This window comes from Antrostomus carolinensis, unplaced genomic scaffold (assembly GCF_000700745.2).
Source record: "Antrostomus carolinensis isolate BGI_N321 unplaced genomic scaffold, ASM70074v2 scaffold14493, whole genome shotgun sequence".
NCBI lineage: Eukaryota > Metazoa > Chordata > Aves > Caprimulgiformes > Caprimulgidae > Antrostomus > Antrostomus carolinensis.
In genome coordinates this window covers 13,033-27,471 of record NW_010303224.1, presented here as the reverse complement: position 1 = coordinate 27,471, position 14,439 = coordinate 13,033, and the positions used below count along the sequence as shown (strand labels likewise).

At 47.2% G+C, this 14,439-nt stretch overlaps 1 protein-coding gene across 1 annotated transcript; it reads right to left on the bottom strand.

Moving 5' to 3' along the window:
• Window positions 1-267: 267 nt before the first annotated feature.
• On the bottom strand, window positions 268-13,321 carry LOC104521904 (cytosolic purine 5'-nucleotidase; the record flags this gene model as incomplete). Its single annotated transcript, XM_010164034.1, has 15 exons — window positions 268-894; window positions 1,124-1,300; window positions 1,840-1,900; window positions 2,150-2,201; window positions 3,073-3,243; window positions 3,911-3,977; window positions 4,273-4,380; window positions 5,524-5,565; window positions 6,283-6,366; window positions 7,557-7,610; window positions 8,630-8,723; window positions 10,028-10,085; window positions 10,266-10,357; window positions 11,697-11,792; window positions 13,204-13,321. Coding segments are annotated over 15 exons (1,535 nt in total), but the record flags the coding sequence as incomplete, so codon positions are not given.
• Between the last annotated feature and the right edge of the window lie 1,118 nt (window positions 13,322-14,439).

Below are 14,439 nucleotides of genomic sequence, written 5' to 3'. Positions count from 1 at the left end.
TGTGCAGCTGCAGATATGCAAGAGCTGGAATCCCACCACCATCCGTGACGGCCAGAGGAATCAAGCCACTTACATAAACTCATGCCAAGCAGAGGGCAAACTGAATGCTGGAATCCACAGCAGCACCCTGGCTAACACACAGAGCAGGGAGTCTGTAACCCAGAAGCAGAGGGTTAAGGGCAGCAACCCAATGGGTAGGAGGATTTGGATCATTTTGTCTCCTGAACGGCCCAGCACATCCCTTCCTTCTCCACAGCGAATGTAACAAATGGCAAAACCGTTCACAGGACACCGTTCAAATGAAAATCAGATGAAACACAACATGGGAAAGGGAGAAACATGCAGCATCCCGAAATGTAATGGGAGCAGCATGACAGCACGGGTGGGCAGTCCGATCTGAATGCACCACCCAGGCAGAATCCATCAGCTCTTTGAACCGTCTGCAAAACTGAAAACAAGGGTCTCCTCCTAATTAGTGTTAATTTGTTAAAAGGTTCTGGACGCTTTCAAAATGTGCCTTTGCAAGAATCACACCCCCCCAACCCATCACCCCAAGGGCCCCAACAAAGGAATCTGTTCCTGATCACTGCTAGAGTCACGGTTTGTCTTCAGAGCTGCTTTGCTTTTTCCTGCTTATTCCTCTTCCTCTTCCTCCTCTTCTTCCTCCTCCTCTTCCTCTTCCTCATCATCATCTTCATCATGGCAATGTGTGATTTCCTGAGGTGCCTGGGGGAAGAGGTTGGGCGGTTTGATCTCACTGATGGAGCGGGTCAGTTGATGCCGCTTGTAGTCAGAATCTTTGAAATCCACTGAGGTGCGATTGCGCGTGGCCATCGGCGACTCCTTCTCATTGATGTCGACGTGCGTGTGCTCTACCGTGGACTCGTGTGGCATCTACACATGTAAGAGAGAGAGAGAAGATGGCAAGGGGTGTCCCAGTCCCAGGGTATCTCCCTGAGACAGATGGAGAGCAAACCCCAGAATGTGCCCCTTTGTCCCACGGTGCATCAAATGCCACCCAACCCTCCAAGGTGCTGTTCCTGGTGCTTGCAGCTTGTGTTTATGAACACAAACACAGGCACCTTTGGGATCCCTGCCCACCTCCCCAGGGTCTGCAACTCACCAGGACGTGGGCGGCTCTGAAGAGGTAGCTGAAGGGGTAGTAGAGGAGGTTGATGAAGGAGGCTGCATAGAGATCAGCGTAGCGCATCACCTGGCTGGCAAACAGGGTCTGCCGAGAGCCGCTGCGGAAGAGGCTCCCCATCATCCCGTAGCACATGTCCATGTCGTGGGTCACTTTCTATAAGCAAAGGGCAGGTTAGATCCTGGGCCGGGCAGGCAGCAGCGTGGAGCCACAACAACACTGAAGTGGAGCGCACTGAGGGCTGGGGGCTGGGTGAGATCTGCAAGGATCTCCAGCAAGGCCTTCTGTGCTTGTATCCTGCAGCATCAGAGCACAGCCGAGCCCCAGCTAACAGAGGGGAAGGCAGCAGCGGGCTCAGGGCCAGCACTTGCCCCAGGCTGGCTGAACAGAGGTTACCGCCCCTCCAAGCTCGTGTGTGCCACCGCGCCCCACTCTACAGCAGTGAGCACCGTCAGTCAGTGCTGCAGTTTGCGTGAGGAAGGAGACCCTATTCCAGACCAGGCTGCCTTTCAGGAGTCCAGTGACACCAGTGAGCTGAGAAGCTCCACTCCGTTTGCATCCACAAAGACAGAACGGCTTTGCCAAGCTCTGCCCACCCAAAGGCACAGCAAAGCATTTCAGGGCTAAGCAATGGGGTTGGGTTGTCAAGCCCTTTGGGATCCAAAAGGATGAAAAGGGATTTTTATGATTGGTACCTTAATGCGTCTCTGGATGGAGCTGATGTCAGGGCGTTCATTGCTGCTACTGTCCAGATGCCTAGTTACAGGCGAGAAGGTAAATACATGCTGTGAAAAGCCTTTCAGAACCAAATGCTGTGAGATGGGGGCTCAGGGGAGGGAGGCTGGTCTGGAGGGGAAGGTTGGTCTTATGGGCAGAGTCCAGGCCAGAGTCAAAGCTCTGGCAGCAGTGCTGCTAACCCAACCCCAAGGTTTCATTAGAGCTGCTCATTAGCTGTCGCTATGCTGGGAGAGGCAGCAGGAAAGTTGTCACTGTTTGAACACTCACTTGTATAGCTCGGCCAAGAAAATGTCCAGACTCTGCAGCTCTTCAAAAAGGGCTGGAAAATCCAGAAAAGAAAGAGGAAAGAGATAAGTTTAAAATATTGAAATGAAAAGGGCTGAAAGCAAACCTACAATTCTGCCTGCTCCCCTTGCCTGCTGGTGGAGGAGCTCTGCATCAAGGAGCACAGCATCTCATGGCCACTGCAGGGAGAGGGTTCAATTGTGCTCTGTGCCACTGGCAGAGCTTTGGGCTTGGTTTCTGGTTGCCCCTTTTGTTTTTGAGGCTGAACCTTTGCAGCCCTTACCAAATCCTTCCAACTAGCCAGGAGGCAACTTGCATAACCCCCAGACCTATTTATGCACCAAAGGGCAAACCTGGGAGAAAAGCAGTAGTGCTGGAGGATGGGAAGCAGACAGCACTTTGGCAGCAGGGCAGCAGAGGGAGCGGGAGGAAGGAGGAGGAAGCGGCTGGTGAGCAGGGACTCCCTGCAGATGGGAGAGCAGTCCTGGCTCAGGAAATTACGGAGAGTATAACCCAGGTGTCTTGTCAGATACTTTTCACCAGAGAAGCCACGGCTCCATAAAAGCAGAGTGAGAGGAGTTTCTGGGGCAGGGTTATGGGTGAGGAACAACTCAACCCCACCCAGCTGCAACTTCTCCCCCCCAGCCAAGTCAGTGCTTGGCTGATCACGTGCAAGCGGCCTGGGAAAGAGCATGGGAAAGGCCTGGGACCCTCGGGCCAGCCAGCCCATGAAGAGCTGACCCAGCTCCTGCCACCAATGCCCTGATTGAAGGAAAAAGGGCTGAAAGGAGAAGCAGCAAGCCAGGGTGATCTCTCCCCCACACCCCTATGCCCTGGTGATCTCAGGGGTGCAGCACCAGGCAAGCAAGAGCAAAGCCTGGCCTAGGAGTTGCCCAGCTGCTGACCGCTCTTGTCTGTCCAGACGTGCAGCTCCTGCGCCAGCTCAGGGATCACCAGGAAGGTCCTCCAGCCCTGGCGCTTCTTGGATTTGAGGATGTCTCCAAAGATATGGTCTCCGATGTACAAGATATCCTTCCCTTTGGCCCCCAGCAGGTCACAGACTGTGTCTGAAGAGCCTGAGGGAAGAACAGCACGGCTCAGAACGGGGAGCCAAAAGGAAATGTGTGGCTCATTTCAGAGGGCCAAGGGTAGGGACAGAGCAGGTGCATTTTCATCCCAGAAACCTCCACCACTAAATGCAGCACCCTTGCTTGGCCATGGCAGCACAGGGCACTGCCCACCCACCTGGGAGTTCACCCTGGGGCAGCTTTGCCCACACACACCCCCACATGAATGGCAGCAACAGAGGGGCCGTGTTACCTCCCACCCCATGTGAGAGTAATGGAGCCCTGGGCATCACACAGCCCTGTATATCCACCTGCTTCCCTTCCCTGCACCAGGGGACCCTCCAAGCGTGTTCACACTGGCGGCAGCACCCTAAGTACAGCTGGGAACATTGCACTGCACCAGCTGGAGCACACCCTCCACCACAAGCCCTGCAGTAGTGTTTCCCAGACCTTCCCCTGGCAAGGAAGAAACGGGCATTTGACAAGGAACGGGTCCATTTCTTCCCTGCACTGGGCAGCAATGGTGATGGAGAGATTCTGCTGCAGTGTGCAGAGGGCGCTTTGGGAAACACAATCCTGCCAGTGCCCGGCACAGGTCCTCTCACAGCTGGAGTGCCTGAAGGCCACAAGGGCGTGTCAGAGCCACTCCACAGGACAAGAAGGGCTCTTGCCTCACCTCCTGAGTACACAATGCCATGCTGCAGTGGGCCAGTGTAGGTACCAATCTTCAGCTTCCCGGTCACCTGAGGGAAGAGACATTGTGTTACTACAGAACAGCTCATGCTCTGGATCTTTTCTGTCCTATTGACTCTTTACTCTTTGTTTCTCTCACGCCCAGGCAGCCTAGAGGTGACTTTCCACATTCTTTTCCTACTGCCACCTGCAGTGCATTAGGGAAGTCAGCAAAGCCTTGAGCTCTGCTGTGCCTCAGGTGATGGGGTTGCTCAGGAATCACAAACAGGAGAAGCCTGTCCACCATCTCTAGGGCAGGTCCTGTCTAAACACTGCACGCAGAGGCACCCTCCATATGCCACTCACCGTGTCCACCTGCCGCAAGACGGTGCCTTCCCCAAAGAAGAGGGGTTTTCGTGCATCCACCAGGATCAGGTCGAAGTAGGACTGCCACGGCCGATGGGCACTCCCAGGCTGGGAAGGCAAAAACAAGCCCCAGAATCAGGCACAACACAATCAACCACAGGGATTTTAACCAGTGTCATTGTCCATAGGCATAACCTTGTGACATTGCTGGTCCATCAAAATCCCCTAGCTCATGTCTCTTGTGGTACAATGCGGGGCTGCCAGCACCATCTCCTGAAGCACTCCTCTTTCGCAGCAAGCTCATCCCAACCCAGCCTAGCAGGGAGGACTGGGGACGTGGTGTGAGATAAGAGAACTGCACTGAACATCCATGCCACAGCACAGCTGTCATGTAAAGAAATGATGTAAATGACACCACTGCCACTGTTCCTGAAGGTGACACCCTGCATAGATCCAGACACATGCGACATCCCAGCTTCAGCCTTACAAGGCCACGCTGGTACATTTGCCAAGAGTGGGAAAATGCCTGGACTCTATTCATGAATGCCCAAAGGACACTGGGCATTCATGAGCCCGTTCTGCTCCATGTTTCTGCTCTTTCTGAGATCAAGGCCACAGCAAGGAGTTTTCTGAGCTATCAGTTGTGGTGATTTTCCGTGTTCTGAAAATTTCTCCCTTGGCTGCCTTTTTACCTTTAGAGCACATGGTGAAAACACATCTTTTGAGCGTGAGATAGCCTCCCACTGGGAGATTGAGAAAGCAGTATCAATTCAGTTCACAGGCCTCTTTCCAAAAGTTGCAGGGCTGAGTTTTGACCTCAGAAAACCAGAAAAGGCATGACTAAAACTTCTGGAGTTACCATAGCCAAGGCACAATCAGCCATAAATGTTTCTGCTGTCTTATAAAACTCTCTCCTTTCCATCAAAGTTTTTTTTAACAACATCTAAAAGATTGTGCAAGATTTCTAAGAAACCTGGCTGCAAAATGCCACAGTTAAAATGTGTTATCGCTAAAATAATGTTATCATTAACACAGATTATTGTTTGAGACCAGATGATGCCTCTTTTCTCTTTGTTGTATTGTATTTCCTTTGATCTCATTCAAATAGGACACAAAACAGCAAGCGTATTTTAACCAGATTAAAGCAACTAATCCCATGCAGCCGATGAAGCAGGATTAAAATGCTTTCCAGCTACACAGATAATTAGGCACATCAGTTGCTATTGGAACTGCAGTCTAGAAATCACATACCTTTGGTCCATGTGGAAAGTCAAACAAGTAAGTCATGATTTTCTGAAAGACAGAAAGGAAGTATTCAAAGATGCATTTTTAAGCATACATTTGTGTAGTTTATAAAAGCATACTTTTCTGTTTTTATCTGTTCAGGTTACAGAACTTTATTTTCAGGATTTACACAAAAGTCAGCATACGATTTGGAGACAAAATGAATGGATGGAATTTAAAGTGACAGGAATTGAACCAGTAATTTTTATAATCAAAGAACATATTTGGTGCAGAAATCTACTTTAAATGGCACACAAGTTGGATTAGTGTTGCCATATCCTGCCATTTACCTGGAGTTGAAGTGACCGTGTTTATTCCTACAGCACAGCAGACAGCCCTTTTTGGCTCTGAGAGCTCTCCAGGACCATGGCTTTGGTGACCTGTCTGTACTCAGACTATCGCACTTGAAAGGGAAGTTCTGCATTTTAAAGGATGCTGAAATCTAAAATGAGTAACACTTTCTCTTTCAGCCTTTTAAAAGCTGATGAACTGAGTGAGGCACAGAGGGACTTAAGCCAGGCCCATACTAGGTCAGTAGCAGAACCAGGACTACAAAAGATGACTCAAGACCTAATCAATCTGCATTTACCACTAAACCATCCTACACCTAGCTTAGTAAACACCTGAGTCTCCACCAGAAGATGTCCAACCAAAACCCATACAAATGAATGCCTGGCCTTTGCTTATTCCCTTATATACCAACACAACAATTCAAGCAGCACTTACGTCTGTGTATTTATAGTCGCTGTTTGTGACAAGAAACACCTTCCCAACTTCATTCATGCGGCTGAGCAGCAGTGGCAGCTTCCCCTGAAAGCCAAGGGACATACAAGTCACACAGAAGTTACAGAGATTCATTGTCAGCAAAACACTCTCAACTATGATCCCACTAGACAAAACAAAGCAAATCAAACCATCAAGCAAGCAAACTCATGTGTTTTGCACTAGTCAGAGCCAGGAAAGCTGCTGGTCCTTCCTCATAACACCCCTCCAGAGCAGAGCCCAGGGGAGGAAGGTGAGGGGGAAGGGCTCAGCAGGGCTGCGGTGCCTTTGCCAACCACAGTGCCAGACACTCTGTGCTGCTCCCACCAATCTGCTCTGTGCCAGGCATGCTGGAGCAGCTCCTCCAGCTCCAAGTCCATTCCCGAAAGGAGCCCAGAGGCAGGTGAAATCTGAGCTCACACGAGTCGAGTTGGAGCGCATTATAATTCCAACCTCAAATTAAGGAAAATTTATTCCTGGGGCTATTTTTATTGAATCATAAATCTTAGCCCATTGCCAGAGTAGCTGATTACCTCACAGAACGGTTTCCTAAGAATTTTGCAGGTATGTAACTAGAAACAAGGTTAACTACTTTAAAGTGATACTCTACCACAGAGCTCATCTAACCTAAAGAATAATTATATTGCAAGTGGTCCAAAGGGACCTTGCACACTGCTGAGAGGGCAAAAGTAAGGGAACCACTATAGCTTGCTCAATTAGATGTGCTGAACACAGATTTTGGGGCTATCAAGAGACTAGACATTGGTGAGTCTTTCAGGATCTTTCCCTCAGTCTCTCATGGTTAAACGCGTATAACATTTTTGTTGGATGGCTGAGGAATACTTCTGACTAAAAAGATGCTCATCCGTTCTTTTTTAATAAGAAGTCTGCTTGGGCAGAGAAAAAACATGGGCAGAGAACACAGTTCCTTTCACCACCAAAAGAAACAACACGAGACATGCCAGTGTATTCACCTGTGCCCCGGGATAACATTTCCTCTGGCTTTTACATTTTACGTAAAAAACGTGCACGTGAGTACAAAATCACATGGATCACTGGCTCAGAATAAAGGCTGTGTCCGAACTTTCCACTTTGTCTTTGGTTATTACAATAGAAATCACAGTGCTATCTGTTTTGTCATTTAGTAAAGCAAATCAGCATCTTTATTTCTTGCCTGCTTACTCAGTACAGAGTACTGGCTCAGTCACGTAGCACAAGTAAAGAAACTTCACACTTACATCTTTCACCACGTACTTTTCCAGATTCTCAAGGGTCTTTTCCTTGAGCGATCCCTGAAATAGAAACAATAGAACCCAGTGAGGTAATGGAAACTTATGATGTAAGAGACATCAAAGTAATGCCAACTTTCACACTTTAAAATGCTGTGAAAGTACAAACCAGGGCGAATCTGAACCAGTGACTCTAGAGATGAGAGGCTTTGAGTAGCAGGGACCATCACAAACTCTGTGATCCATCGATTCCCTCACCATGGCAAATAATCCACTTCAACAGCATTTTAACCCTTTCAGAAGGGAATACAATAGAAACAAACAAAAAATAGATTTGCCATACCAAACAAGACAGTCAACGACCTGTCTCCAACACTGACCATAATGCTTTACTCAAAGGCCAACTCCAACATGTACCACACAACACTGCATAAGGAAAGAAAAATAGATTCCTGACTTCTGCATGGCTAAAAGGACCACCACAAGTACAACTGTGAGCAGAGTTCTCCTGTGATGGTTCTCCACCCCACCCCAACAGACCATTTGAATGAGGAAGAACAAGAAAATCAGGTCTTTAACTAGATGTTAGTGCTCACAAAACTCTATTCTAAATTTGTGTACAAGAGTGTGAAAAAAATGAACTGCCTCTCCTCTCCTAACAGAGAAGAGTTGTTGTGTTTCTCTGCTTAATGCAGGTACTTTTCAGATAACATAAGATAGTACAAATGTAAACCATTTACAGTAAAATGCTGTTTTAACAATTAGAATAATGTACAAGTTGTGGACTGTAAGTACAAATACCCTCATGGCATCATGTTCTAAAACCCATGAATTACAGTACAGAAATGGAATCTGGGCACAATAAAAAGGAATAGGAAGCCAAGACAGATATGGTCCAGTACTAGGAGGACAGTCCAGATCTTGACTTACTCACATACAACTGCAATTTATTATTTGCTCACTAGGCGGCAAAGCAGGGCTCTTGCCCAAAAGTGGAATAATATATCTTAACTCATGAGTTACAAACCAGTCCCTCTAACTCAGTTACAACTACAGATACCCCAAGGAGTTCTTGCATTCACCTTGTAATGAACCCAGTCAACAGCATCTCTGACATCCTGGAACATACTCCTGAAGGACATGAAGAGGTCTCCATCTTTAAACCCCGTTTCACAGCTGTGAGGAGAAAGAAGAGAGATCATAGCAGCTAATTGCAGCAGGTAAGAAGCATGTTCACAAGAGAGACAGTTCAAAATGTTGTTTGGAGCTTATGTTTTCATCTTACCATTATGGTTTCTTATTTACTCCTCTACCGCAGCTCAAACTTGAAAGAAAGCTACAATCAGAGTTTAACAGGATCTGCGTGTTACTCAAGAACGTTTGTTTAAAATTTTAGGATGCGAGTTCCTAACTACGGCCTGTGCCTCCCTAACAGAACTACAGCTTTCTGTGACTGCAACTCCTATTTCTCCCCCACAGTATTACAAGAAAGAAAAATGACTGGGACTGTGCAGTTTGCAGCATGTTACAAAAGATGAATTGCACTGAGAAAGTAAGCAGAGTGCTGCTCTTTCTCCCTCTTTCCAACACTAAAGAAAGGGGTGCCACGGAAATCAACTAAATGTAATACTTGCTGCTGAGAGCAGGAACTGCTTCTGTGTTGAACAGTTAAGAGTTAACGTGAGAAATTTCCTTTACAAGATACTGTGGAGGTATCTTTGAGACACCCATGAGAGTTTGCATCAGAAGAAATCAGAGAGGATTAAATGCAGCTGGATTTATTATGACAGCAATCATTACACGTATCCTGAGAAAGGATACTTCACCTGATGGATTGTCAGTGTAAACAGTTCCTCTGCTCCCTGGTAAAATCCCATTAAACCTTTGCCTTCCACTCACATAATATGCAAAGATGACCTGTCTCATGAGTCAGCAGCACGGCAGCATTCACATTTGCTAGTTCAAACCACAGCTTGTTTTTACACTCACACCTATTTGAAAGCTGGGTAAATACTCATGCTGCACAAACAGCCTTTACACCACACTGTGCCTGAGCATTTCACCTTTAAGTGAACAAAGTCCTCAATTAGGACATGAGGGACTTGGGGTAACTGGCTGAGGAAATTTAGCCTGACAGTTATCAGTTCAAACATGGCTCCAACGGACACGGGTTCCAAATGAGCTGTCTGGTGCCTGTAATCACCCTGTAGTAAGTGTGTGGTCTTAGAAGTTGGCCCAAATACCAGTGTCAATCATTATTCCCTGTGAAGGAAACCCTCTTAACCAGTCTCTGCTGTACACACAGATCATCTCCTCACCACTAAATTCTCTTAATGTCAAAAGAGACCTGAACTTTTCCTCACCAAAGCCACTTGAGGGGCCTCCACTGATATTAAGAACAGCTCCATCTGTGCTGTATTGCTCTTTATAATAACAATCTTACTGTTCCATCAGCACTTCGAACCGGAGGGAATACGTACCTAGTGTACCGGTCACAGTTAGTAAAGAAATCCACTAGGCAAGCCAATAGGTAGGTCTCTGCAAAGAAAGATTTTAAAACAAGGATAACATCATATGGCCAGTTAACTTCAGAACCTGTGCTCACAAGGAGAAAGTTGATGTAAAACTACAAAAAGCTGACAAGTACAGTACATTAGCAAAGCTTTACTGACTTCAAAGGCACAGAAACAGGCCTGTGTTGGCTCACATTAGACTCACCTGGTAGATTGAATAACGTGTTCAGAATGTAAAACCTATCCGTGTCATCCCTCTGGATAAATTTATTTGGATATTGATCCCGTGTTTCAGGCCTGAGAATAGATAAGGTGGAGAAGAATTAAACCATAAAAAATAATGAGGATAAAACGTGCTGACCTGCAAAACATAGTTGTAGCAGGGCCCATTAAGTAGAGTCTGTTGTGCTTCAATCAACACCCAGCTTTCCCACACGCACCAGCGGCGCAAGAGCAAAGCTGCATCCGCCGGTGTGTCCCCTTCGCCGCGCTGGCTCCTGGCTCCGGCAGAGCCGGGCACAAAGCCCCCATCGCTGAGTCAGCAAACTGAGCAGAGCTCACACAGGGAAACAGAGCACTCGACTGTCCACAACTCGACCTTAAGCCCCATGCTGCTGGCTATGAGGATGCCTTAAATCATCTGCACTTTCATTGTTTGCTTATCTTAAACTTTCCCCCACTTTCCATGTGTTACTTTACACTCCCCCGAGCAGCTTTCAGCAGGGGAGTGCAGGGCTGTGCTGCGGGAGGCTTGCCTGGGGCCCTCTGCAATTCATCAGCACAGTGGCAATGACTAAAGTAATGTAATTATTCTGGTTTTCTTAATTTCTAGAGCTTCTGAAGATCATCTCTGACTCAAAGAGGAACTTGAGTGCATATGTAAGGGCTTTTTCTAAATTCTGGCTTCCTGATGCAGACTTACAGGCCTGTAATGACAATGCTTGTCACCTTGGGGGCCCTGAGCTGGCCTGCGCTTGCCTTCCATCCCTCCACCCTCGCAGCAGGGACACGAGGAGATTTGCAGGGACACGTCAGGCACGTAGCACTGCGGTCCCCTCTACTTCCTAAAGAATCTTCTCTGGGGCAAGAGAAACACAAGCAGCCAGGGAAGGCTGCAGGAAATGGCCCATGATGCCTCACTTCTGAGACCTTCAAAGGTCTGAAACACAAAGGGGTAGAGTAAGCTTGTCCCTTCCCCAAGCCAGTTCAAGCCCTCAAACTTTCTTAGCAATGGCTGTGGAGTTAACAGTCTCACGAGGCACAGGACCTCTCTGCTCCCAGCAGCCCTGACACAATGGCTTTGTCTTAACTGGCAAGCTGCTGATGTTAAACTGGGCCAAGACAGGTGAACAGGCCCTGCATTATCCCATCAACCCCTTCCCACAGCACACTTCTATTCCCAGCACACTACAGACGTGCCTGTGCTGGCACAGACCTTTCCTCCATAAACACCCTGGGCTTCTGACGTGTCTGGGACCCTCAACACATCCCAGTCAATCCTGGCGCTGTAGGAACATCAATGCAGCACCTGATGTCAGTGGAGTCCTCACGACTCCTTATACAATGGGTGCCCTGAGGATCAGTGACACAAAAGAGTGTAGTAAGTCAAAAAGAACAGCCACGAGTCAGCACTCACCCTCTGAGGAAATTAAAGCCATGTGCACACACTAGGAGGTTCCCATAGGCATCAACTTTCAACAGGTTTCCATAGTGGGTATCAAACACCAGGCCTCTGTTAAGAAAGCGATTTAAGATATGAAGACATGAGCATCTGAAGCGGTGATCATTTCAATAGCAGTTCTTTCCAAATCAGCTCTATAACAGTTTGCTCACTTGAGGTGGGGCATCAGAACAGAGTTGCTGTTATTAAGCAGATGGGGTTCCTACTGTCCCTTTCACCTGGCTGCAGGTGAGCAACAAGAGCCCTGCATTGTCAGGTGAAAGGTACAGCTGATCTGCCCTCCGTAGACTTGAAAATGGAACCGTTTAACCCGGCAGAGGCCTAGCTATGCACGTACCAGGGAGGAGGTGGGCCTCTTCCACAGGGTCACGAACCTGACACCTGTGTTTGTGGTTCCCTGACAGCCCTGCTGGGCTGCAAGGAAAAGCCAGGTGTGCTAAAGGAATTTCTCCCCTTTTTCATCGCTCTGTGAGAGACAGAGCCAGATGGGGCATGGAACTACTGCACAAAATGCTTCAGACATTGCCGGTTCCAACTCCAGCAAAACTCTGTCTTGCTTAGCTAGTAGCTCGCATCTGGAGAATGCAGCCTTCCCACAGAGACAGCCCTTCTGCCCCCTCCCTGGGATGAAGGCAGTGGATTTAATGGAGTCTTCACCACAGGTTTGTGAAGGGCTACTGTCTTGTTATGGGTATGGGCGTGCTCAGCAACAGTCTCGGTGTAAAACGTGCTGAGAGGAGGGAAGGAAGGAGGCTGCCAGACTGAAAACTGGAACAAAAAGCCAACAGACCCTCTAGCCCAGACTTCTGTAAAGAAGCTCCAAAAGAGTCAAAAAAGCAAAATCCAGCAAAGGCACAAGTGGAAACAACTTAAAAGCACAGAGTTAAATTAAAAGTCTTGTTGAAAACAAGCAATGTCCTTTTTACCTTTACTACCAAAAGACAAAATGTAAGAATTTAGTAACTTTGCACCATTAACTTTGCTTTCAGCGTTTGGTTCATCTAGACAAGAGAACTGGATTGGCCCCACTTTTATTGTTGTTTACTGTCAGCTTAATTTTCAGGATGTTTTATGCACCAGGACACAATTAAAATGATTAAAGAAAAATGTTCTGAGACATTCTAGCAGCCTCATGGACAGTAACAGCTCCTTCTCACCTTGATTTTGATTTAACTCCCAATCCAATTGTGTGTCTGCTGTCTTTGCTTTGAAAGGTTATTTTTGGACCATGTTTTCAGCAGGCCTCTTCTTTCGCACACTCCCTATTTGCTGGCACAGATTCATGTGTGCAAAGGCCTTCTACATACTGGAGCAGTCTGCTCCCTTCCCCATGATCTGTGGTCAACCAAAGGCTTCACAGGCACCACTCTGAAAACCTGGCCTCATGTGTTGCCTATGAACTTTACAGAACAAATATTCAAGGCCTCGAGCAGGCTGGGTCGGTTATCTGTTAGTCATTTACCTGGTAGGGAATGCAGGATCATACACAAAATTGAGCAGCTCATGAGGGTATCCAATGGAAACTAATCTTTCTACGGTCAGGTCAAATCCAAGAGATTCGTATTCAGGGGATTTATACACTGTACCAAGATGAGATTTCAGTTAGAAAATTTGAAAACAGCTAGGGGGTTAAACAAGAAGGCAGTTAAAAGTAATGTACCCATTCGCCCTCCTCCCTCCTCCACATCACACGCTCCCTTCTTCGCTCCTGCCCTTCGCTTCCTCGGGTTCCCCAGCCCGGAGCCACGGTGGAATTAGCTCATGCTCCAGGACTGCAGTCGAGCGGAGCCGCAGTTCAGGTTTCAGCAGCAGAGTGCACCAGATGAAATATCCATCAGTCTATCCCAGCTCTCTGCATCAGTAAAAATGTATTTCAAACTGCAGCTCCTCTCCCTGCAGTCCCATTACACAGACGCATGAACGCTCCCTGCTCCGCCTGCTCGGATCAGGTTTTGGTTTGCTGTGTTTTGCAAAGCTGATGAAGAAATCAATAAATTTTGGGAACACATGTATTCACGGTTAGACATTCATCGCTGCTGTGCTACTGTTACTGCTCTGGATACAATCCCAAAGCTTAGTATTGTCTCCAGATTTCATCTCTGGGGAATTTATGTTTGCTGCAGCCTAAGTTAGCTTGAAGGTAGAGCTGTCATGTTAACATACGATTTGTTTGTTAATAATACCATATGGTACTGTAAAAATCTGTTAGCTATTGCTCTTGTGCATCAAAATGCTACTCTTTAAGCAAGCTTACTGTTCTCACATTTCAGAGGAGCTGCTCATCTGTGACACACACCTTAGCTCAATGCAAAAAAAATGGACTTGTTCAATCAAGTCATTCCTACCATCAGGCCTGTCTTCTTCCTGTAAATGACCTTCCCATGTACTGGAAATGCTACTGCTTAATCAGATCGTTAAATTAACATTAAAAAGGAAATTACTGTGTTTCTATGACAGACGGAAATCACTGTGTTTCTCTAACAGTGTGTTTAGATTTGCTGCATGTCGCTGTCTCAAATTGGTCCTAAAAATGTAACAAGGTCAAATATAATCCTTGACTGCAATGAGGTTTACCATGGGTTCAATGCACCCAACTGTCTCAAATACTTGAATATTTCAAATTTAGCTGAGTAAAATACAAAAATGTGCAAGTTACACAATAAGCTCGTTAGAAGACAGACTGCTTTTCCTGAGAGAG